The sequence below is a fragment of the Trifolium pratense genome, linkage group LG1 (assembly GCF_020283565.1).
Source record: "Trifolium pratense cultivar HEN17-A07 linkage group LG1, ARS_RC_1.1, whole genome shotgun sequence".
Taxonomy (NCBI): domain Eukaryota; kingdom Viridiplantae; phylum Streptophyta; class Magnoliopsida; order Fabales; family Fabaceae; genus Trifolium; species Trifolium pratense.
Window position 1 is genome coordinate 28312175 of NC_060059.1, and position 26769 is coordinate 28338943.

The window sequence follows — 26769 nt, forward strand, 5'->3', positions numbered from 1 at the left end:
GAACAATGATCGATCAGCTTTATAAGCAACAAGGAACAATTATTGAAATGCAACTTCTACTGAAGTTAATAGTAGCTTAGAAGTATACGTTCGCGGCTCTTTATGTATGCTAGTATGCTACTTCAGTCAATACATTCAATCAACTTGTTTGAACATGTTTCTTATTGTATTGATACAGTGATATAGCACAAACAAAATGAACAAAATACAGACTGTCATTGTTTGAAGGTGTCTTAAGTCACCTTAACAGAGTTGAAATATTCTGTGCCATTTGCTTATTTGGAATTGGAACGTGGAGAAAACATATGCTGGGCATTAGAGAAGTAACATGAATTGTTTATTACAAAGAGTTTAATTCCTCATGTGTTCGTGACTGATAAAAGCCTTGTTTTGATGAATGCAGTTGGAGTTGTATGGCCATCTTTAGTTAATTTGCATTGTCAATTTAACATCGGCAAAAATGTTGCAGCGAGACGACGCTAACATGTATCGAAGGATAGGCATGAAGTGATCTTAGATTTTTGCAGTATGAGCAGAGCTTGCTACACTTTGAACAAACATGTGCTGATATTATCATTTTTGTTAACTACATAAAATATACTTGGTTGACTCCTCACAAGAGTTTTTAATTTTTAATTTATTTTTAAATTAGATAATCTCATTCACTCTCCTCGAGACCTCCACATCTCTCTCCCTTCTCTCTCTCTCTCTCTCATGATTATTTTTAAACTTTTTATTGAATAGAAATATTGAAATTAAGGGAGATAGAAAGAAAGGAGAAAGATGTGCTGATTATTCTTATTGCCAAATATATTTCAATATCAATAATAAGTAAAATGTGCTGATTCAAATGATTTGATGGAAAGGAAAAAACTCCTGATTTATACATATCATACACATACATATACATATATAATACATTGTGAAGGATCATCGACAAATAAAATTACAATTCTTCACCTCAACTAATGGAGAACTTTGTTACTCAGGAAACTAGTTGTTTCCATCCTGCAACGAATTCACAATTTCAGATAAACTTGAACATTATCAATCAGGTTCAATAATAGATGGTGTAGACAATTTAGATTTACCTATGCAAAGCTTATATTGCAAAGAGATATGTATACAACTTTGGAGACAAACAATTTCTATGTCAGGAAATGGTCAATCATATGATGTATAACATCTGCACCTTCTATATGTGAAATTTTGTCTTTAACCTGTAAAATAGCAAGAACAGATGAAGGAAGAACACTGGCAGGTAAAACAATGAAATAATATCGTGCGACTCAAGATTTGACGCAATAGCGCAAGACGCAAACCTGAATGACACTATGAGCAGCAAACCTCTGTCTACTACTGTGGAAGCTAACATCTACTTTTTCCCATGACACACAAGACAAACCTGTTACCAGCTCCTCTGCAAATGTCCATTCTGGTTAGAATCTTACATTTTGAATACAACATAAAGAAATAGGCCACACATGACTCTTAATTTTAGACAGCAAAATCAACCATGACAATAACAATCAAAACTCATCCTATTAAGTAGAGCTCAGCCTACTATGAATGGATCAATAAACACTATTGGATTCTATAAGAACCCAAATTTAGTAGAAGGGTACATTTTGAGTAAAAACTATTTTGATGGCATCACCTAATATAGCTGAACCAAGTATATATAAGTGATCAAAAGAAAGTTGTCATTATAAGAATTGTTCGCAGAATTGTTTTACATTTGTCATGGTTTGATTGCACACTATGAAACACATTCATCTGTCTACTGAGATTGTAGTGTATATAGATTTGACGTTTACATTTAGAGAAAATGTATCTAACGAACAAGATTATGGAGTTTTATCATAACAAACAACTATGAAATTGTTAGAATGTCCAAAAAAATCTCACAATATCTTGATTTTGTCTTTAAAGAGTTATTTAGAATGCCCTTGGCTCTTATAAGATATACTAGGAATGGTTTCCAAATTATATGTTTGGTGAAGTAATAGAAGCAAATGCATCAGAGAAAAAATTAGGATAACACTTTCTCGCTTTAGGTTACAGAATGGAACACTAACACACTATTACAAGAGTTTCATGTTTTTGCGTGTTAGAATTAAAAAAACAGTAGTGCAAATGAGGACAAAGAGAGTGTCAACATTTATTGAATAACGGTATTATATCAATAGTTTTCTGTAATATTGTATGTAGACAGAACCAATTGGCCAATGATTTATATGGAAGAGGAAAAGCAATGGAAGCCAAAGTCCAAACCATGTAAGAGCAGCATTAAATAGCACAAAAACATCAAATAATTGAACTTGAAAGAGACCATATATCTTTTAAAATGTACATCACGGTAACTACAGATATCACGTTACATTTCTTTTGAGAAAAAAATATTAGAGATACCTTCTATTTTGTCAGAGCCGTTATCTTTTGTTAAGTCACATTGCTCAGCGTCACAAGCCTTGCAGTGCTCTTCATATACGACATGTGGATATTTTTCGTTGAGGGTATCCTCCCACTACCAACCAAATAGTTTTACATCAATAAACTATAACAAAAATGATCCAATAAATCAGATAGCATTGAAAAATATCAATAAATTATACCTTTGGAAGTTCGTTATCACGTCTAATGGATGATGTTCTCCAGCCAACAATATCTAAAAAAATTATAAAGGTAAACCAAATAAAAATATATATGCAATAAAGCTGAGTGCACCTATACTAAGTAGATAAATGTAGTAAATATGAAGGATACGATCATAGCCCACATTTGAATATATAACCCGACGTTTGAAAGTGCGCAATGCCGACCTGTACAAAGCATGCCAAAATCATTGGAAAAATATGAAAATCCTTTAAAGGAAGCAAACTCCGTGTAAAAAAATAATATTTATCATGAGATAATCACCAAACATACATGAAATAACATCCATCATAGTCTTCAACCAAGCGTTTAAGCAATGGAGGTTTTCCTTCATCGTCATCAGTAAGGAAAAGATGTCGGCCTGTTCTTCTAAAAATCCAATGAATAACAACGCTTGCAAGTTTCTCAAATGCAGTTACCCCAAAAAGAAATGGAACCTGAAATTCAAAAATCAGTCAACAAGTTTAAATATCCAAATAGCAAAACTGATGCAACTTTCTTTTTTGAAAATATCACAAACAAATGCAAGATTTCATATTTATTTGATGGTGAGAAACAACTACACAGATGAATGTGCTGCCTATTGAATATAATATCAACATGTAATGCTTTTGATGCAAAACAAATATATGCATCGCAGCATGCTATATGAAAATAAAAATACCAATCTATCAAAACAATTCCATAACTTTTCATTTACTCAAAAAGATAAACATAACCAAGACAGAAATTATAAAAGAGTCAAAGAAAACATAATGTATAGTGGAGAAAAGTCTACTTACACACCAAAAGCATCTGATTCTTTTTGGACCCTTTAATATTAATTTACATGGAACCGAAGAACAAAAGATACAACATATATAAATGAATGAATCAACCTTTCATCAGATCTACATAAGGAACTAAGTTAAATTGGAAGAAATTAGGATAAGGACTTAGATTTTCCATCTAACAGGCATCAAACAACTAATAAAGGTATCACTTGTCTGGGCTGCAAAGGTTTCTTTGAAATTTTCAAACCAATGAACCTTTGGTAGCAAAATACATAATTCGAGTGGGACTTGTTAGTTGTTACCCAAATAAATTGTGACTTGAGGCTTAAGTTATAATGAATAGCCAATAATAAATGACCATGAATACTAACACAAGCAACTAAGTGAAAGCCCTCAAAATTTCACAACGAAATAACTGATTTCAAGAAAACAATTAAAATTCATAAAATACTCTCTGCAGAAGAACAATGAAAACTGTTGGCACTATCAATTGGCTTTGTCCTCCTACTATTTTAATTCACTAATGACACTAGAAATACATTAGTAAATCTCTGAAATTTCTGAGTTTTTTTATCTTCATCATTACAAAGATAATATTAAGACCATGGCAACCTTTGATAATAAAAAGCATAATGGTGAGAAATCCCCCCCCGAAGAAAAAGTCAAAATAAAATGGTAGAAAACGAGGTGCTCCAGACAGGAATTCCTGTCCCAACGCATTAGCTAAAATGTATATAATCTAGAAAACCAAGCATTTTTTCAAATGGCAACTATCCCAAAAGTTTAAAGGTGTAGTTTTGCAAACCATGACTTGATCTTTAAGATTCAATGCTAATACCTGCTTATTGCCCCTTGACCCTAGATGAGGTGTAGCAACAGTTATGAAATTCATTGCCTCCAAGCCGCATATTGTACCGATTGAGTCAACATTACTTCCTTTATTGCTCGAATCTTGCATAGGTACATTTTCAGGTGGTGGCCTATACAGCCTTCCAATAGCATATCGTGCTACTAATCCACCAACTGAGTGTGCAATAAAGGAGACTTTACGCATATTTGGCTTTCTTCGTATCACCTCAATGACCTAAGAGTTTAATTTCCCGTTAATACTTAATAGCAATAAAGATCATGTGTGTAATGAAATGATATACAATTATATAAAGATATCAAATATTACATTTCTCTGATTTATTTTAAGGTAAAAGAACACATAAAAATTATCCATCTACAACATACACCAGAAAGTAACTTAATAACTTGAAATGATGAACAACGGTCTAATTTCTCTTTGGCAAATACCAATGAAGCCCAGATACCTCAAATTTTTGCTAAAGTGTACATATGAAGGAGTACACTACATTTTTTTTAAACATACTATTATTGACCAATACAAAGGACTCTGTTTTCCTATAATATGACATATGAACATTTTAATATTTTATCAAGGTTTTACGAGGAAAACTTTCAGCAGGTTATGCTTTACCAGTAGCAGAGAAAATATGTAGAAAAATATTTCAAGATATTCATTATTATTATTATTATTATTATTATTATTATTATTATTATTATTATTATTATTATCATCATCTATAAAACACAATAACATTTATATAATATATGTGACTAATATAAGGCATTATAATCTAGGGATAATGAGCCTAGTGAAGATACAGTAAATTAATTTTCACATGACATGAGATTCATCAAACAAACCTCGTCTACTAATCGCTCGCCCATTACATCCACACCATCTAGTGTCAGCTTAGACACATTCCGTTCGCTACCTGAGTGAAAGGAGATGGGGAAAATGTCAAATTACATGCAGAATTTAAAGCCCACACTGGCAGTGTTGTCGATGGCTGATGGCAGTCCATGACGGAGAGCCAAAATCCCGCAATAATGGCCGTTTTGTGATGCCGCAATAGCGGATTATGGCGGGAAAACCCTCCATATTGGCTGATATTTATATTTACCATATCGGAGAGGCCAAAATCCGGCACCGATATCTGCCATGGCCCGCCATAGCCGATATTCGATAACACTGCATACTGGTCAATGTAACTCATCAAGGTATTGTAAGAAAATAAATAAGCAAAGAAACAAATCCCCCAGTCCTGAAGCAAGTCCAAAGCTTGTCAACTAGGTTGCAACTTAAACCACAAAAATTTGTTGTTTGTATTCATACTAACGAATAAATACAAAATACTAATCCAAAGGCCATCGAATTCTGCCAAAATAACGAAAAAATCTTTTCCCGATTAAACAAGAAACATTTTATTAATGACCATGGCATAATTTTAAATTCATCAACACCTTATACTACAACTACATCAAGTATAAATTAGATTAGTAAATATTTGAAATTTCACTAAATTCCTAAGACACACTATATCCAAATTAGAACCAAGGTAGCTTATAAGTACGAAATTCTGAACGAAACCAAATACAAACATACTATTGATAAACTCAATTCCTTCAAAGTAAAAGAGTAATAACATAAATCAAATAATTTATCACAACAACAAATTATCAATTTGGCTATGATCAACACAACTTTCCAGAGAGAAGCACAATCCTTACAATGAACAAAAACCTTATCAGGAAGCTCTTTAACAAATTGTTCTGATGCAAATTTCCAATCAGTTGAACTGCAATAAGAAACAAACAATCAAAACACGAATTATCAACTTCAACTTTAAACATTAAACAACAAACACAAAAATCAATAAATAAACTAATTACACAAAAAAATCTCAATAAATAACAATAACCAATACATCAACACAGAATCAAGCATTTCACCAGAATCAAGCATAAAATTCCTCCAACATACATACCTTCCGAGAATTCCATTAACCATAACAACAAGATGATCAGCGGAGGAAGAATCAGAGGATTTAGAACTCCAAACATCACGGCTTCCATCGACGGATTCCGATGTGCAAACATCGTTCTTATCCATCGGATTAACGAAGAAGAAACTAGTTCGTTTAAGTTTGGTTGAAATCAAACTTCAGCAACTGTTGAAACGAAGTCGGTGTTTGGAAGAGATCGTTGAGGGTGAAGCAATTGGAGTGTTTTCTGGGGAGATAAGAATTTTGCCGAGAAAAGAGAAGAGAAAGTGCGAGAAAATGTTGGAGTTTGAATAGATTTTTTTTTTGAAGATTTGGTTTGAAATGAAATGATAAAATGACGGTGGGGTAATGGTGGTGGGTAGCAGTTACCTTAGAACGAAGAAAAACTGTGAGTAAGAGTAAAAGGGTATGAACCGTCGACATAAAAGTGACACAGACAAACTAGTTAGTTTTACAATTTACAGTTACAGTTACATTTCCAAACGTTGTATATGCAATAATATATAGACTTTTCTTATCTCGTGACCGAACTCTGGACTACTAAGGTCTTTTTCTTCTAGGAACCAGAGAGTTATAAAACAAAAAAAAAGACTAATGTTCCCGTGAGCTTAACTCAGCTGGTAGAAATATCGTACTATATGTGCTGGAGTCTGGGTTCGAACTCAGGATACTTAACTTATTCGCCTTTAAGTTGAATTTTCTAGTCACTAGGCTATTTGACAGATTGTTAAAGTATAAGTAAAATTATTGTGTTTTTTCTTGTAAACTTATTTATTCAATTTTTAATATTTTGGTGACAAATAACGGTCTTGTGTATAGTTTTTAATAAAAAATTAGAATTTTATTAGGAATATTTACGGTAATTTAATAAGTTTGATACTAATTAACTTTATTATATTATTATTTTTGGTTACTAGTAAACTTGAGTATGAAGCACCGACACCTCTATGATTAGGCGTGTCGCAGTGTCCGACACGTGTCGATGTCCGACACTCGTACGACACGTGTCAGATAGCTCATACCAGTGTCGGAAAAAACTTAAATTTTTCTTTACTTTGACACTCCTTTGATCGGTGTCCAACACATGTAAGACACTCGTACGACACGTGTCGGACAAGTGTCCCAAAAAAAAAATTCTTTGCTTATACTCTCGTTAGTCACATATCATACATATCTACAAGAGTTAAATATGTGTTCAAACAACAATATTAATTAATTAGGGATTGAAAACATTATATTTTGATTACAATATTTTTAGTTTTTTCGATAGTAGATGAATAAATAAGGTAAAATATTATCGTATCTTGTTTTAAAACTTTTTTAAGAAATAACATGCTCAAATTTGATTTACATGTATATATTTTTATTCTCAATTTATATGTTTTATAAATATGTAACGATGTCGGTGTCTTATATTTTTTATATTAGCAGTGTCGCTGTAACACCCAAACCCGTTATTTAATTAACTCTGCCTTTATAAAATCTTTTTCGAAAATACGCAGCGGAAAAATTGAAAATCTGATTTATAAAGCGCTGGTTTGAATATCACAAACTTCATTCAAAGATAATACTAATACATTTATCTAGTAAAATATTCGAATGAACTAAAAACAAAACCCCGCATCGAACGATGCGTTATTAGTTATACAAAACGGATACTTTTCAAATGAAAGCTTAAGACCAACAGAGTATACTAAGAGGACTACATGCATATACATATAAAAACCCCTTTTTCCAATGTCTCAATCAGAGCAGAGCTTCACCATTGCACTCGGACGAGGCTAACACATAACCTGTCAACCTGGACCCCCAAAGGTCCAGCAAATACACATAGCAGAGAGTTAGAAAACATAAACATAAATATAAGTGTGAGTAGTATACTACACACTTCACACGCTATCATACATTTCTAACTCACGCACATACATCGTCAAATACGACTACCAATCAATCATTCATTTACAAACACACCAATCATATAGTTTCACGTCTTCTCGGACACTACCAAAGTGTTCATTTTATAGTCATGACGGACTCTATACTTGTTCATTTTATAGTCATGACGGACTCTGCTCACATACCAAGACATGGCAACAATCATAGTATTAAATAATTAGTAAATACCAAAGCTTAACACATACGGAAAACACATTACAATCCAATCGGATATTGTCACATAACAATTATCAAATACATGTGCATTTACCCTAATGCATCTAATGCCAATTATCCAATGTCATGTCATCCCTAGACTCGACTAATGCATGTGGTACCAAGGTGTCTCACCAACGGTGGACCAAGAACAGTTTTATATCTTGCTGGATAAGCGTCTCACCAACGGTGGACCAAGAACAGTTTTATATCTTGCTGGATAAGCGTCTCACCAACGGTGGACCAATAACAGTTTTATATCTTGCTGGATATGTCGGAACTTACCGAACCATCTTATCTCCCTTGGATAAACCAACACAGTTTTACATCATGTTGGATGCTGCTATTCACCCCATTTAAGATGAACCCAGTTTTACATCTTGTTGGATGCGTCGGAACTTACCGAACCACCTTATCTCCCTTGGATAAGCTCAATAACAGTTTTATATCATGTAGGATATGGTTATCATCAACCATCTCTCCCATAAAGAGGAGTCACACAGTTTTATATCGTGTTTGGATATGGGCTCCAGATCTCGGATAACATAATCCCATCTTCGGCCACTTTTCATAAACATAGTCCATTTTCATCAATTATTGGAATTCACATGATTCCCATAACACAATTATTCATGAATGCATGATTACTTTTAAACACATCAAATACATGACGCTATCTAGCTCGAAGCTATTCATTCACTGATGCGGAAACACAATTCCAACATCTAACACACTAGGATAACACAATATCCTATCACTCCAATCATAATTATTCACATGATAATTATCTGCATAACCATTTTTTATACACACAAGGTTTCATTTACACTTATGTCATAAAACATACATCATTCTCTTATCATTGCAAATTAATGATAAAACATCACATTGCTCACTTTAAGCTACAACTTATTGCATACACGTTTATCAATCATATAACGATCAACAATAAGCATTAATAGTATCAACATGTATCAACAATCATGTAAGGATACCCTTAAACCATGTTACAAGTGCCTAGTTACACTTATAAACATCAACAACAATTGCTGTCACAGAGGCCTTCGCTAAGCGAGGGCTTAGCGAGACATGGCGAACCTCACCAGGGGATCACCTGCTCATAGCGAGCTTCGGCGAGCTTCAGCGAACCTGTTCGCTACAGCGAACTCCTGGTCGCTTAGCGAACTATACCAGAAAAATATCTGTTCTTGAGTTTCAATAAGGCGGTTTAACCTCAAATCAACTCAAAAATCCATCTAGACATGTTATAAATTCTTATAAACAGCTAATTCAAGCATATATGGTATCAAGGAACATTAATCATCCCTTCCAAACATCCAAATACATCAAACAATCAAAATCATGTCAATTTCTTGCAAAATAAGCAAGTTTAACAAAACATGCAAATCATTGATCAAACATCTACATATACCCACTTTCAACTCCCCAAAGTTGTTTACCTCATCTACCATGAGTTCACTACACATGTTAGGATCAAAAGGATCCATTTTCCATTAAGAAAATCACCCACGAAACCCACAAGAAAATAGAGTGGAAAGAGTTTGGGAATGGAGGAATCGACATCCTCCCCTCTTTCGAATCACTCACGAATATGTAATCTAACTCTCGTACCTTAGCTCGACGAATCCACAAGCTTGCTCTTCTCTTTCTCTCCCACGAGCTCCTCCTCTCCCTCATGAGCTCCTTGCCCTAGCTAAGCTCTCAATCTTCCTTTCTCATGAAACATAATTATGAGACTATTCATGGTTGACTTGCTACTTATAGCTCTCTCTCTATTCTCATGGATCAAAGCCCACTTGGCTTAGGCCCAATGCCTATTCCACGCCCAAAGGCCCAAACAACAAAACTTCTCGCTCATTAACTTACGTTCTCGCTAAATGATTATTCGCCGCTTAATCTTTTAATTATAAATCACGCCCTCGCGTAATAAAATAATTAAATAACGAATACTAAATTTTGGGTCGTTACAACTCTACCCCCCTTAAAAGATTTTCGCCCTCGAAAATTACCCGACTAAAACACAACTCCGGATAAACTCCCTCATCCGACTTTCTAATTTCCAACTTGCATTCTAACCAACGGGTTTTCTAGTCATAATACCTTAACCGATACGGTCTCTTACACAAACTCCGATTCAAATTCACACTTCTTCCGGATTCGTACCAACAAAACATACAAACTCCAAACCAAACCAAGTTTGACAAAATCAGTCAATCCCAATCGACACAATCTCGTCTACTCATCAACAATAGATCAAGGACAGCCAATCCCTCGATTTGTCGATAGATAGTCAACAATCGTGATGATGGCATAAACCATTCTCATCAAACTACTTAAAACTTTCTCTTAACATCTTACGGTACTCGCAGCACCACTCCAAAACAAAACCACTTAACCCAAAATACTCCGAAAGACCCTTCCGTTGCATACTTCACAACCTTTCAAATTTCATAAGTTCTTAACTGCGTCGAATCTCACTCCAACCATTCATTCGGTAGCACAACTTCTACACTCATTCGTTGTCCAACTTCTCAAAGTTCTTAACACATTCCGAAAATATATTATCTCCAACCGTCAAATTCTTTTCCTTCGCAATTCCCAAATCGTTGCGTCGAACCCCTATCATAACTGTTTTATTTTCCAAACAATCTCTGATACTTACTTCAAGCATCACTTCCAAATTCTCAACACACATTTTCCAAACACAACAATCACTTATGTGTGAGATAGTCCTTTCCGCAATTCTTACTTGACATAAGTCACTTTCTTACGTCTCTCTAATACTCGTGCTCGACACGTTTCCAAAGGCTAACTTTCTTATCCCCAAACATCCAAAGGTAACACTTCGCACTTAGCTTCTCATCAACCTCTAAGGTTTCATCCAATCTTAGACACTAGTTGTCTGATTATCGTCCAAATGGATTCATTTCCTTCCTCTATAAACTTCTTATGAAATCCTTCGATTTGTTATCCCACTTCCATCTTGGAATAACTCTACTACTTGTACAATCATATGTCACTTGATAACTTAAAAAGTTTGCTAATCTTATTATGATATCTTCATAACTTCATTCTCATTCCGTGGTTAACTAACACTAACGGTTTACAAGGCTCCACCTCTATTTCTAAGTTTCTCAAATCCTTCCAAGAAATGACTACTCGGTTCAAACATACTCAACCTTTATAAATCCTTCCTAGGCTCTTCTTGATCACCTAGTAATTCTGTATTTAAATCTCAGCTACTATCAAAAGTTGATTTCCAAACAACCATGATCTCCGTCTTGTTGATTCCAACACAACTCTCATTAGATTCCTCTGAAAACTTTTCATCAACAAAGCTTCCATCTTTATCACTCTTCCTCCTCTTTGAGGATGAACCATCAAGTGAAAGACAACCAAACAATGGAACATTCTTGTTACGAGTTCCGCTAGAAACACCACCAGTCCCACTTATTGTAATCGGGTTTTCAGTTCCTTAACCACACCTTCCATCCTTGACATCAATCTCCCACTTAACTTAACCCTCAAGGTATCCACCATTCGCATACTCGTCGTATGATCATCACTAGGTTTTCTTACCCTCGACGCACACGTCTTCTTCGTTTCCCAGCAACGGTTTTCACTTAACATTCAATCTGCTCCATCGTTCCCCAATGGCCACATTCTCCCTACGGCTAAACAACTTCATTCCGACTCACTCCGAAATGATCATCCGATACTTCCTCCAAGATATTCTCCAAATAAGAACTCCACTTCGAACAACACTACTCAATCTTAAACAATCCACTTCAAGAACATCTCTATTCGTCCTTACTTCTCGCGTTCGAAACATCTTGGAGAGACAAAATCTTCTCCCCCACTTATCTCAAATCCACCTTTATACTTCCACTAGAACATTCGGTGTAAGCACCTAACCGTCCTATCGATTCCAAATCTATTCCTCCCAAGAGAAATCTAATACCGACAGCATTCACATGCATGTCGTATTCAAAGGGTAAACATAAGGTAAGATATCTAAGCATCTACTCAAAACCCCGGTGCAGTCCTCTTGACATACACACCACTACAAAATGCATAAACACACTATTCTCATCTATGCTAATGTAACGACCTACGTAACAACTAGCATACATAATTACTACCACATGTCTATACATATATTTATAACTAAACTATATGTAAGACAATGAAACATCCATGTACACAAGACATCGAGTCAAGTACATGCATTACATTTCGTTTGTTCGCATACTTACAACATCTACTCAAATATGTATAAAACATAGCATGTTCTCAAACAAGTTCTCATCATGAGAATACATTCACATAGTTCAATTAAAGAACCACACTAAGTACTAGTAATCAATCTACCACATGTTATAAACAAACATATAACAACACACATTAGGATCTACTTACATCCTACTCCTTTCTCACTCTAGTGAAAAATTCATTTTCACTTACTCAAAAGAAAATAATCTTATGTTTTCAACAAAATCTTCATCACATGCAGTTTTACATCATGCCGGATCATCAACAATTAGCAATAAGCATCTACGAACCAAAAGTTCAAACCACACAAATTTCTAAAACTTTAAGCATAGAAATACACAACCACTACTTGACTTGATAACTTATAACAATGATAAGTATCAATCGCATCAAGTACACACAACAAGAAAAGACAGACACAACTGGCACACACGCTCACTCGATCTGACTGCACAGAACGGCTCTGATTGACACATAACCCTTACAGTCCGAAGACGACCTGCTCTGATACCACTTTGTAACACCCAAACCCGTTATTTAATTAACTCTGCCTTTATAAAATCTTTTTCGAAAATACGCAGCGGAAAAATTGAAAATCTGATTTATAAAGCGCTGATTTGAATATCACAAACTACATTCAAAGATAATACTAATACATTTATCTAGTAAAATATTCGAATGAACTGAAAACAAAACCCCGCATCGAACGATGCGTTATTAGTTATACAAAACGGATACTTTTCAAATGAAAGCTTAAGACCAACAGAGTATACTAAGAGGACTACATGCATATACATATAAAAACCCCTTTTTCCCATGTCTCAATCAGAGCAGAGCTTCACCATTGCACTCGGACGAGGCTAACACATAACCTGTCAACCTGGACCCCCAAAGGTCCAGCAAATACACATAGCAGAGAGTTAGAAAACATAAACATAAATATAAGTGTGAGTAGTATACTACACACTTCACACGCTATCATACATTTCTAACTCACGCACATACATCGTCAAATACGACTACCAATCAATCATTCATTTACAAACACACCAATCATATAGTTTCACGTCTTCTCGGACACTACCAAAGTGTTCATTTTATAGTCATGACGGACTCTATACTTGTTCATTTTATAGTCATGACGGACTCTGCTCACATACCAAGACATGGCAACAATCATAGTATTAAATAATTAGTAAATACCAAAGCTTAACACATACGGAAAACACATTACAATCCAATCGGATATTGTCACATAACAATTATCAAATACATGTGCATTTACCCTAATGCATCTAATGCCAATTATCCAATGTCATGTCATCCCTAGACACGACTAATGCATGTGGTACCAAGGTGTCTCACCAACGGTGGACCAAGAACAGTTTTATATCTTGCTGGATAAGCGTCTCACCAACGGTGGACCAAGAACAGTTTTATATCTTGCTGGATAAGCGTCTCACCAACGGTGGACCAAGAACAGTTTTATATCTTGCTGGATATGTCGGAACTTACCGAACCATCTTATCTCCCTTGGATAAGCCAACACAGTTTTACATCATGTTGGATGCTGCTATTCACCCCATTTAAGATGAACCCAGTTTTACATCTTGTTGGATGCGTCGGAACTTACCGAACCACCTTATCTCCCTTGGATAAGCTCAATAACAGTTTTATATCATGTAGGATATGGTTATCATCAACCATCTCTCCCATAAAGAGGAGTCACACAGTTTTATATCGTGTTTGGATATGGGCTCCAGATCTCGGATAACATAATCCCATCTTCGGCCACTTTTCATAAACATAGTCCATTTTCATCAATTATTGGAATTCACATGATTCCCATAACACAATTATTCATGAATGCATGATTACTTTTAAACACATCAAATACATGACGCTATCTAGCTCGAAGCTATTCATTCACTGATGCGGAAACACAATTCCAACATCTAACACACTAGGATAACACAATATCCTATCACTCCAATCATAATTATTCACATGATAATTATCTGCATAACCATTTTTTATACACACAAGGTTTCATTTACACTTATGTCATAAAACATACATCATTCTCTTATCATTGCAAATTAATGATAAAACATCACATTGCTCACTTTAAGCTACAACTTATTGCATACACGTTTATCAATCATATAACGATCAACAATAAGCATTAATAGTATCAACATGTATCAACAATCATGTAAGGATACCCTTAAACCATGTTACAAGTGCCTAGTTACACTTATAAACATCAACAACAATTGCTGTCACAGAGGCCTTCGCTAAGCGAGGGCTTAGCGAGACATGGCGAACCTCACCAGGGGATCACCTGCTCATAGCGAGCTTCGGCGAGCTTCAGCGAACCTGTTCGCTACAGCGAACTCCTGGTCGCTTAGCGAACTATACCAGAAAAATATCTGTTCTTGAGTTTCAATAAGGCGGTTTAACCTCAAATCAACTCAAAAATCCATCTAGACATGTTATAAATTCTTATAAACAGCTAATTCAAGCATATATGGTATCAAGGAACATTAATCATCCCTTCCAAACATCCAAATACATCAAACAATCAAAATCATGTCAATTTCTTGCAAAATAAGCAAGTTTAACAAAACATGCAAATCATTGATCAAACATCTACATATACCCACTTTCAACTCCCCAAAGTTGTTTACCTCATCTACCATGAGTTCACTACACATGTTAGGATCAAAAGGATCCATTTTCCATTAAGAAAATCACCCACGAAACCCACAAGAAAATAGAGTGGAAAGAGTTTGGGAATGGAGGAATCGACATCCTCCCCTCTTTCGAATCACTCACGAATATGTAATCTAACTCTCGTACCTTAGCTCGACGAATCCACAAGCTTGCTCTTCTCTTTCTCTCCCACGAGCTCCTCCTCTCCCTCATGAGCTCCTTGCCCTAGCTAAGCTCTCAATCTTCCTTTCTCATGAAACATAATTATGAGACTATTCATGGTTGACTTGCTACTTATAGCTCTCTCTCTATTCTCATGGATCAAAGCCCACTTGGCTTAGGCCCAATGCCTATTCCACGCCCAAAGGCCCAAACAACAAAACTTCTCGCTCATTAACTTACGTTCTCGCTAAATGATTATTCGCCGCTTAATCTTTTAATTATAAATCACGCCCTCGCGTAATAAAATAATTAAATAACGAATACTAAATTTTGGGTCGTTACAGTCGCAGTGTCCGTGTCGAAGTAGTAATATTGTTTATGTTTGATTTCTTGTTTAAGTTTGTTCATATTAATTTATTAAAAAAATAAAAGTTTGTTCATATTAATATGTTTTGTTGCTATTTTTATGCATATAGATTGTTCTGTTTTGTTGTTATCTATAATCTGTTTTGTTCCTATTTTTAATTATATCATCATTTTGTATTTATCTTATATTCTTTATATATACTAGCGGGTCAGATACGCACATTTCGCGTCTGCCTGTGTCTAAGTTATGTAAAAAAAAAAGTATGTCTTATGTTATGTCAATTTGTTAATAAAAGATTTTTGCTGCTAAAAAAAGATGTGCCTTATGTTATGATGAGTTTGTTAATAAAAGATTTTTGTTGCTACTAAAAAAAATTAAGGGTATTGTTGGTATTATGAAAATTCTACACCAGAACTCATGTATTCTCTTTATATATACAAGCGGGCCAGATATGTCTTATGTTATTGTGAGTTTGTTAATAAAAGATTTTTGTTGCTACTAAAACAATCAAAGATATTGTTGATATTATTGTTAAGTGTTATTTTCAAATGATAGTGAAGGGCAAAATGGACCAAACAAAAAGCCAGTCCAAACTCTTCTATCCCCTTTATATATTGTTATAGATATAATGTGTGTGTGTGTGTATATATATATATATATATATATATAGTGAAACTACAATGAAGGATACGAAAGGAAAGTTGCAACGTAGTTAAAACTAACAAGGATACATTAGTAAATTTGGTGGTAATCGATTTTAATATATTATAATAGTAGACGTAAAACAATTTCAATTTGAATACACTATCCGTTCATTTTCAAGTGTCGTCTAAAAATCGTACATACTATTTATACAATCTACTTTAACTATATCTTTTTATTTATATATAAAAATAAATCTTAGCATACAAGATATTCTTCAATTTGTCTCGATGAGTATTTTTAAAATATAAAATTTCATAATTTTTTATAATATATAATAAAATATAGGCAAAATTACACTGCAAGTCTATCTTATTTTTTTTAATACTTTTGTCCTTTATCTTGCTTTTTTTGTAACACATTGGTCATTTATCTTATTTATTTGTAACGCTTTCGTTCTTTATTATTATTTTTTTAATTTATAACATTCACATATAAACCCTTTTTCTTTTTTTTTTTAATAAAAAAATGCTGAATTTTATTTTTAAAAATGCCTTTTTTTTTTACAATAAAATGTCTTTTTTTTGGTACATAATAAAATTCCTTTTTATTAAAATTAAATAAAATTCATAATTTTGATGATGAATATGTTTATGATCTTCATCAATATGTCTATTATCTTCATCTTCCTTAAAAAAAAATGGCAAGATATCAATTAAAAAAAATCAGATGGAACATCCAACTCATCATCACCTTCAAACTTATTCAAACAACAAATACAATAAAAAAAAAAGTAAAATCAATCAACATTCAGCAACATATCAAATTGTTCATCACCTTCAAATTCATTCAAACAACAAACCCCCACAAAAAAAAAACAACATCCAAAGTTTTTCCATATTTTCCCTCTCTATTGCAATCTCAAACTTTTTCCTCTCTAAAATGGAAAATCAAATCTGTAACCAAACTTAGACAAAGAGAATAATCAACATGATGTGAAATTGAAGGAAGAAACTTGGTAGAAAATAAACACAAGTTATGAACTAAATGGAGTGTGAATTTGAACAAAGCAACTTTAAGTCCCACATTGGAGGGAACACAACTCTTAGTAGTGTTTATATATTGAAAAATGTCCTCTTGGAGTGTGCCCCAAGTGGTACCTAGTTTTGTAAACGGGTGACCACGCACTCTTTGTTGAATATCACACATGCGCGCCATCGCCATCCGTTCGGCTTGGATCGGGTGGGGCTTGGGCCTTGGTGATATATTAAAAATTATTTTTTCTTTACGTGCGTGAGCTTTAAATTTTCGCACATGTTAATTGTGTGTGAGACCAAGGTTTTGATAATAGCAGCCTCAAATTCGGTTTTGAAATTATACGATAAATAGCAGCCTTTTGTTTTGTCATTCTTCAGTTAATACAAGACTCTGATAATAGTTTTTTCCTTCTCTCCACTTGCTTTCTTCACCGAAAAAAATTCCTACTCTGATAATAGCAATTCGGTATTAAATTGTGAATGTTGTTTTATCCTGGAGACTTCACGGTTGATAGTCTACTCTGCACAATTTTGAGTAGTACCGTGAAACGTCTTAAAGAGAACGTATTCACCCGTAACTCAGCCGATAATATTTTTACAGTAGTAGCATTTTCGAAATTTTTCAAAATCAAAAACAACATAAACACATGAGGTCGGATCTGAAGAACAATGTTGCCTTGATTCCCTCTTGATTTCCTTCTAGAATCTTCCACCGCCATCTATCTGTTTTTTTTTTTTTTTGAGAAATTTTGCAGAACTCCATTAGTTGATTTTGGGATTGTTTGATTTTGGTTAGTGTGGTGTAGAACAACTAAGAAAGACTAAATTGAAGGATGAGTTTGATTTTACGAGTTATGGAGTTGACTTTTTACTCCCCCCATTAATGAAGAGGAAGAACACTTGCCAAAATTTGTAGAATAGATGATGAAATTATGTTCTTCAGAGGACAAATGTCTTACACATCGTATGATTTGTATGATTTCTAGGATAGTGTAGATCAATTGTAATCCAGGAATATATATATAGGAAAGCAATAAAGAACATAATCGATTTGTCAACTCAGTTCGGTGTTACCTACACCTACTTCGGGAATACCAATCCAGCCATCCAAGAAAGGAAATTCACTACTTCGAATTAGTACTTAGTCTTACAAGTAACAAGTCCCTATGTTGTTCCCAACGCCTATTCCTAATCTTAGCTTCCTTCTACTTAAGTGTTCACTCTCCCTAAATATGAGAGCACACTCACTTTCCATAACCACTCACATGAGTGATTAGAATCTTCTTCTTCTTTTGGTAATGTGTTGAAAGACCATCCAACACTACCTAACTCTAATAGTAGAGAAGGCAAACTTATGCAACGCACAAGTGCTTTGACTTGCAACTACTCTATGTGGAGATTCTTCAAATATTGCTCGTACTTGAAAACGTTGGCTCGAATCTCTTTATATAGTGATGCAGCTCCTAAGATTTGCTTGAGTTTTAGTTGCATCGTGATAGGATTTAGTTTTAAAACAAACTTTATAAGACTTAAAGTTTCAAGTAAAGCATTTGCAAGTTAGTTATGACTTCCAATCATATCTAACATCTAGGTTTGATAACAAAGTTTGTTATCAAACCTTTTCTTGGAAGCTAATCAATCTCCGCCCCTTGTAACAAACTCTAGAGAGATACACACATATAAGATAACGTCTTCTGCCTGTACAAGATATCCTACTCAAGCTGAGACAACTTGTTCAACATGTTGCCCTGACACATCTGTCCTTGACATGCTATTTTAGCATAATGCATCCAACTCAAAATGAACTGCCATAAATAATTTTGGTTAATTTAATTTAGGAAAATGATAACCAGTGCCCCTGAGGTACTAGTTAAAGATACTAATTATAGTAAAATTACATTGAAACTTGTGTAGTCAATGTTTGTAAAGTATAAAAAGTGTCATTTCCAATGCAAAATTTGCTTTTTTTGTATCCTTAACTAGTGCCCCGTGCCCGAGGGCACTAGTTAGCATGACCTTTTAATTTAAATAAAAAAATATTTTTAAAAATAAAAGTATAGCTTTTTAATAAATAAAAAATGAGAAAATGAGTTTATATGTGCTCGTTATAAAAGATAAAGGACCAATATGGGAATAAAAGAAGATAAATAATCAAACTATATATTGCAAATAAATAAGTTAAATGACCTCTATGAAAAAAAAGGATAAAGGATTGCTAGTGTAATTTTGTCTAAAAAATATTAGTGATTAGAGTTGTGCATTGACACGTTTGTCAGGATCTAAAACGACACTTAAAAATGAACGGAGGGAGTAGTTGCTCATGCACTAAAGAATTTCAGCTTTGCAATAGTGAAACATCTTCAACGTCTTCATTGGGATACTTCATAGCCTTCAACACATTGAAAGTAACTTCTTGATTATTGAGTTCTCCTAGTAGTAAGGAATATTCTTCGCAAAAGTATTGAGATATCTTCATCAATAGTAAAATCAATGATACTGAAATTTGTAGGGAAAACAAATTTATTAACCATTACAAGCACATATTCAATTTTTCCTTAAGGTTAACAAATGCTTCCGTCAGCTAATTGAAGTGTGATAGTAGTTGGTCTAGCCGCACCAATATCAAGCTTCTTAACACACGGACGATGGCATCAAATTGATGCTTGCACCAAAATCACATAAAGCTTTACCAATGTGAATATCACCAATAGTACAAGGAATAATGGAAGTCCTAGGATCTTTCAACTTAGGTGGAATTTTTCCTTGAACCATCTGACTACATTCTTGAGTGAGTTCAACAGTCTCAAACTCACGAATCCTCCTTCATGAATAGCTACTAAGTCTAGCAACTTCAGTGTCAATAGGTGTCTTGTCAGAACTTGACTTCTTCACACCTTCAGGACCTGATTTTGTCAATCTGGTATCAGATGATATTGGATGTCTTGTCACTAGGACACATGTGTCTTCTACCATAGGCTTAACACTATCTTCATGAACAGCTTCAGTCACAATACCTCTCATGTTAGGTCCATCATATTCTCTTCCACTCCTCAATGATATGACTTTACATGTCTCTTTTCCTTTATCAGTTGAGGTGGATGCAAGGCTTTCAATGGTGCTTGGCAAAGTTCCACTTGGTCTTAAACTAAGGGCAATGACAATTTTCCCAACCTGATTCTTAAATTCTTGATACTAACTCCTTGAGCTAGAATTTGATTCTTTGTCTCACATCAAAGTTCTTGGTCTCATGTATGAAATTCTTAAGCATTGCATCCAATTGATCTTTGTTATTTGACCAAGAAATAGTTGGATGATTCCTACAACCAGGATTACATGTGTTACTATAGGGGTTGTTGTTTTTGCTGAAGTTCCCCACATGGTTAACAAAAAAAGATTTGCAGAACAATCTTCAAACATGCGAACACCACCACAGTAAACTCATTTCACTTTAGTTGTATCTGCTACTACATTGACTGGCTCAGCAACTGACACGATAAGTGGTGTCAGCAGAGTCTTCATCATGTTGTGGATTTGAGCAACTTCAACAACAATGACAATTGTTTTACTAACTTCATGCATACTAGTTGGCTTCTTTGAGGATGCAGGAGCAGGTGTTGTTCTTGTAGTAGGCCACTGATATATGTTGGCAATAACGCTCTCAATATGTGCAAAACCTTCAGTGTATGACTTTGAAAGTAAGGCTCCTCCAGATGATGCATCCAACATATTCCTTGAAGAATGTGTTTGTTAAATATGCTTGGATCTCATCCCAAAAGCTTCAGGAGGAAGTTTATATGGTCCCTCCAACAGGTGTTTCTCATAATCAGGGGGAAGTGTGTAAGTTGAAGAAAGCATTATATGGTCTAAAACAAGCTCCTCGAGCTTGGTTTGAGAAGTTCTCTGTTGTGATTATATCTCTTGGATTCTGCTCTAGTGATCATGATTCTGCTTTATTTGTTAAGACAACTTCTCATGGTCGTATTATACTCTCCTTATATGTCGATGATATGATTATTACAGGTGATGATGTTGATGAAATTGGTGAATTGAAAATATAGTTAGCAAAAATATTTGAGATGAAGGATTTGGGCCCTCTTCGCTATTTCTTGGGAATTTAAGTTGCCTACTCTCCTCGGGGTTATCTTCTATCCCAATCCAAGTATATTGCCAACATTCTTGAGCAAGCTCGCCTATCTGATACTCGAGCAGTAGATAGTCCACTAGAGTTGAATGTAAAATATGTTCCATCTGATGGCGTTCCTCTATCGGATCCTACTTTGTATCGTACTCTGGTTGGAAGTTTGGTGTATCTCACTATTACTAGACCTGATATTGCTTATGCGGTGCATGTTGTGAGTCAGTTTGTTGTTTCTCCCACTACTGTGCATTGGGCAGCCGTGCTTCGCATTCTTCGTTATCTTTGAGGAACTCAGTTTCAAAGCCTTTTGTTTCCATCATCTTCTTCCTTAGAGTTACGTGCTTACTCTGATGCGGATTGGGCTGGTGTCCCTACCGACCGTAAGTCTACCACAGAGTTTTGTATCTTTCTTGGAGATTCTTTCATTTCTTGGAAGAGCAAAAAGCAGGACATTGTCTCCCGCTCTTCCACTGAAGCTGAATATTGTGCTATGACATCCACGACAACTGAAATTGTTTGGTTGCGTTGGTTACTTTCTGATATGGGTGTTGTTCTTTTTGAACCAACTCCTAAGTATTGTGACAACAAAAGTGTCATTCAAATTGCTCACAACTCAGTATTTCATGAACGCACTAAGCACATTGAAATTGATTGTCATTTCACTCGTCATCATCTTCAGCATGGCACCATTACTTTTCCTTTTATTTCTTCCTCCTTGCAGATTACTGATTTGTTCACGAAGACACATTCTATTAAACGTTTTCGTTTCCGGATTGACAAACTCTCTATGCTCCCGATCACTGCATCGTGAGTTTGAGAAGGGATGTTAGAGAATAGTAATTATATTATAATTATGTAAGGGTAGTGTGGTCTTTTCAAATATTTACTTTATATACTCTATTGTAACTCTTGTGTTTTCAAGTTTTGTTCATTCTATTGAAACCCTAAGTTCAAGGGTCTTTCTCTATGTTTCTATATGTTCAATTTTGTTAACAATGTTAAATATGCTTGGATTTCATCCCCAAAAGCTAGCTCAAAAGGTGAGGTTTCCCTCACATATTTATACACTTAACCGCCCGGGAACCTAAGCAATGTGAGACTTCAAACAAACTCCAACAACACAACAACATATTCAACACCCACCCTCACGCCTAGTGTGGTCCTGGGTCAAATGCCTACATTGCAGTCATTAACCCGGCTTTGATACCATGTTAAATATGTTTGGATCTCAACCCCAAAAGCTAGCTCAAAGGGTGAGGTTGCCCTCACATATTTATACACTTAACCGCCCGAGAACCTAAACAATGTGAGACTTCAAACAAACTCCAACAACACAACAACATATTCAATAGTGTTAAACCATTATAAAATGTCTCAAGTTGAATACAAACTTGGATTATGGACAATGTCTCAACATCTCCTTGTATCTTTCGCAAGCATCAAAAAGTGATTCATCATCTCCGTGTGTAAATGAAGTATTCTCATTCCTTATCTTGGTAGGAGAAAAATAATTAGCCAAAAATTTCTCAGCTAAAGCATTTCAGGTAGCAATGAAATTTGACTCTAGTGAGTTTAGGAAACTTTTAGCTCTGTACCTAAGAGAGCAGGACAATAATCTGAGTCTGAAAGCATCATCAGTAACTCCTGGAATCTTAAAATTACTTGCCACCTCCAGAAATTGCTTAAGGTGCAAGTGTAGATCATCAATGGCAGCTCCAGAAAATTGTCCAACAGTTTGAAGCATATGGAACATCATTGGTTTGAATTCAAACTGTGCGCAGTAATCTCTGCTCTGACAATACCAGTGTTCATAGCATTTGGATCAAACACATCGTAGTCTATGATATTACGTGCGATGTCATAGAGGATTTAAATGTGCAATTAAGCCATAATATTATTAATTCCAATCTACATTGATTAAAAAAAAACTACATTGATTATTTTAGCCTATATTTTAAATATGGCGGGATGAATCCAATTTAAATTTTTTTTATTAAAAAATAGGGGATTGGACTGAACAACTTTTGTTGTACCCTATTTGATTTGAAACTGATTATGAGACTGGACAAATTAGGTAGCAAGGGACAGGACAAAAACAAGATTTTTTGTCCCTCACTAAACCACAATACAACTTTTTGTCCATAGTACAACTATAAAAAAATACAAAAATATTCATTTTATTTTCGAATATAAAAATTTTGTCGCCTTATATCTCTCTGGTACAATTTTGTCATGTCCTATATTATCTTGTTCTGTCCTGTATTGTTCTGTCCAGTCCTTACCGTTTTACGAATCAAACGCACCCTAGTATATATATATATATATATATATATATATATATATATATAGATTTGTCAAATGGTATATAACTATTTAAAGTTAGGAATATATATATATATAGTAAATAATAAAAATGTTATATTTGGTTGACTCAAATATAAGAAAAATATAATTAATTTTACTATGTTATGAATATTCAGTGAATGTCCATATAGGTTCTAGGCCCATGATATCAGCCCATTACATTTGCTTATAAATAGAACGTATGTATCATGTAAAGTGCACTCTCTTAGTGAATAACACAGACTCTGTTATTTTTTTCTCTTCTCCCTCTCTCTAATCTATCTTTATTCTTCTCTATTCTTACTATTATATACATAATTTCATAACACGTTATCAGCATGAACTTATCAACTGAGGTACGCAGCTCTTAATCTATTTTTATAAAACCATGAGTAGTTTTTGTTTTGATTATTATATGATTAAGAATCGTATGAACCTTGTATATTTATAAAGATAAAATAATAATAATAATAGTACTAATAATTATTATTAAAATTAAATAAATAAATAAGCATCATGTCTTTATGTATATAAGTGTTCGATGTTGTTTACGCTTCGTGACCGACATTTGTATGGTGAAGCATAACACTTTGATCATTCATATTACATAAAAATGTTGATCGATTATTTATTTATGAATACATATTTGGATGGTCGATATTGTTTGAGTTTCGTGACCGACAACAGTCTGGTGAAGCATTATTATGCTTCGTGACCGACATCTGTATGGTGAAACATCGACACTTCGATTATCCAAAAGAACATAAGCATGTTTATTTTTATTTGTATATGATATGATGTGAAATTATGTCCGTATATAGTTATAAAGATCGTAAATTATAAAGATTTTGGATATTGATTCACAACCTATGGTCTAGAAGCACCATAGTGAAATTTTTGAAATATGAATTATGAAGATATAGCCTACGATCCAGAAGCATCGTGGTGAAATTTTTGAAATATGAATCCTGAATATTCATAGCATGGTGAAATATGTAAAAGATGAATTATGAAGATTCATAGCCTACGTGTCTAACAGTAACGTAGTAGATCTTTTAAAATATGAATCTTGAAGATTCATAGCTACAAGTAAAATGAATTTATATTTTTTACACTATTTTTCATGTTAATCTTTCATGTGTTAATTTTTGTTTCTTTAGGATTCCAGAAGAATTCAATGCTCATGCATTCCTGAAGGATTGCACCAATGATTGTTACTATATCATAAAAATATGTTCTTGAAAATTTGAAAACTCAATTCTATTTTTTATGAATTCCAGAAGAATTTAATAGTCTAATTCCCGAAGAACATAGAAAAATTTCAATTTTTATTATGAATTCTAGAAGAATTCAATTGTCATGTATCCTTGGTGGATTTTTACATATATAGTTCTTGAAGAACTTAAAATAAATAAAAAAAAAATTCATGAATTCCGGAAGAATTCAATAGTAGGCATTCGTAAAGAATTGCACAAGATTATTTTATAGAAATTTTTATATGATTCTTGAAAAAGTAGAGTATTTCATTATTGTCGAACTAATTTTTTGTCATGATTTTTTTACGGGTAAAACCATTTTTTTTCTTTGTGGAAAATATTGCTTGATCATATTTTTTTATGGCCATGATTAAGAATTTTCGGTTGTAGTGTGCGATAGTTTTTTTTTTCTTTCTAACTTTTGACCATTCACACTTTAAGAACATAAATTGAAAGTATTTAAGAACAAATTAAATTTTATTTTCGGCGTAGGACAAAAAAATTTGGTTAATTTTTTTATTATAAGTTCCTTTTGTGGAAAATTAGGTTTGACTGATTATGTGGATCCAGAATCATAACATACAATATTTAGTGCTTGTTTGACCCAGTTTTTTTTAGAGTTTATGCAAACGGCTTATTCAATATAAATTAGGTTTTATACTATTTTATAAGTTTACACTGATGAAAATTGTAATTTTATATGTTATTTCATCATAAACTACCTTGACAAACTTATAATATTATATAAAAATTACATAAGTTGTTTGCATAAACTATAAAAAAAGCTGGGCCAAACGAGCCTTAATATTACATTTTATAAACTTCCATTCAATTAACATAGTCACAAAATAAATTACACAAAATAGGAAAAACAATTTTAAAAACACAACCACACTTTTAAAATCATATCAAGAAAATCAAATAAGTTTAAATACAATTTTTTTATTGGTTTCCTCTTAAAAATAATTTGATTTGATTACCATATATCCATTATGTCTATTTAAGCAAATATTTCAAATTAGAAGAGAGAAGTGAAATTTGGAGCACGGATTTTCAATTTGGTCACCTCAAATGAATGTTGTATGTATACTCGATTTCCCAATTTCATTTATATATATATATATATATATATATATATATATATATATATATATATATATATATATATATATATATATATATATATATATATATATATATATATATATATATATATATATGCTTTTAGTGTGAGTTAATTTGTGTAGATCATGTATGTTGGATTTGTTGGGGAGTCCGGGGGAGCTTGAGAGAAACAATGAGCCAATGCTTCAGGACCATAAAAGAGGGAGACGCCACGTCCCAACCCAAAACCTTAAGGTGTTAGGTTAATGGGTCACCTC

The 26769-nt window shown here is 33.8% G+C and overlaps 1 protein-coding gene across 1 annotated transcript; it reads right to left on the bottom strand.

The window, feature by feature from the left end:
• Positions 1-837: 837 nt before the first annotated feature.
• LOC123898354 (lipid droplet phospholipase 1) lies at positions 838-6707 on the bottom strand. Its single transcript, XM_045949287.1, has 11 exons — positions 6266-6707; positions 6009-6076; positions 5142-5212; positions 4267-4512; positions 2929-3092; positions 2767-2822; positions 2616-2668; positions 2413-2527; positions 1323-1420; positions 1092-1220; positions 838-1008 (listed from the first exon to the last, which is right to left on the bottom strand). Exons 1-10 carry the CDS (start codon positions 6388-6390, stop codon positions 1149-1151), a joined length of 1068 nt encoding a protein of 355 aa, XP_045805243.1. The 5' UTR covers positions 6391-6707; the 3' UTR covers positions 838-1008; positions 1092-1148.
• Between the last annotated feature and the right edge of the window lie 20062 nt (positions 6708-26769).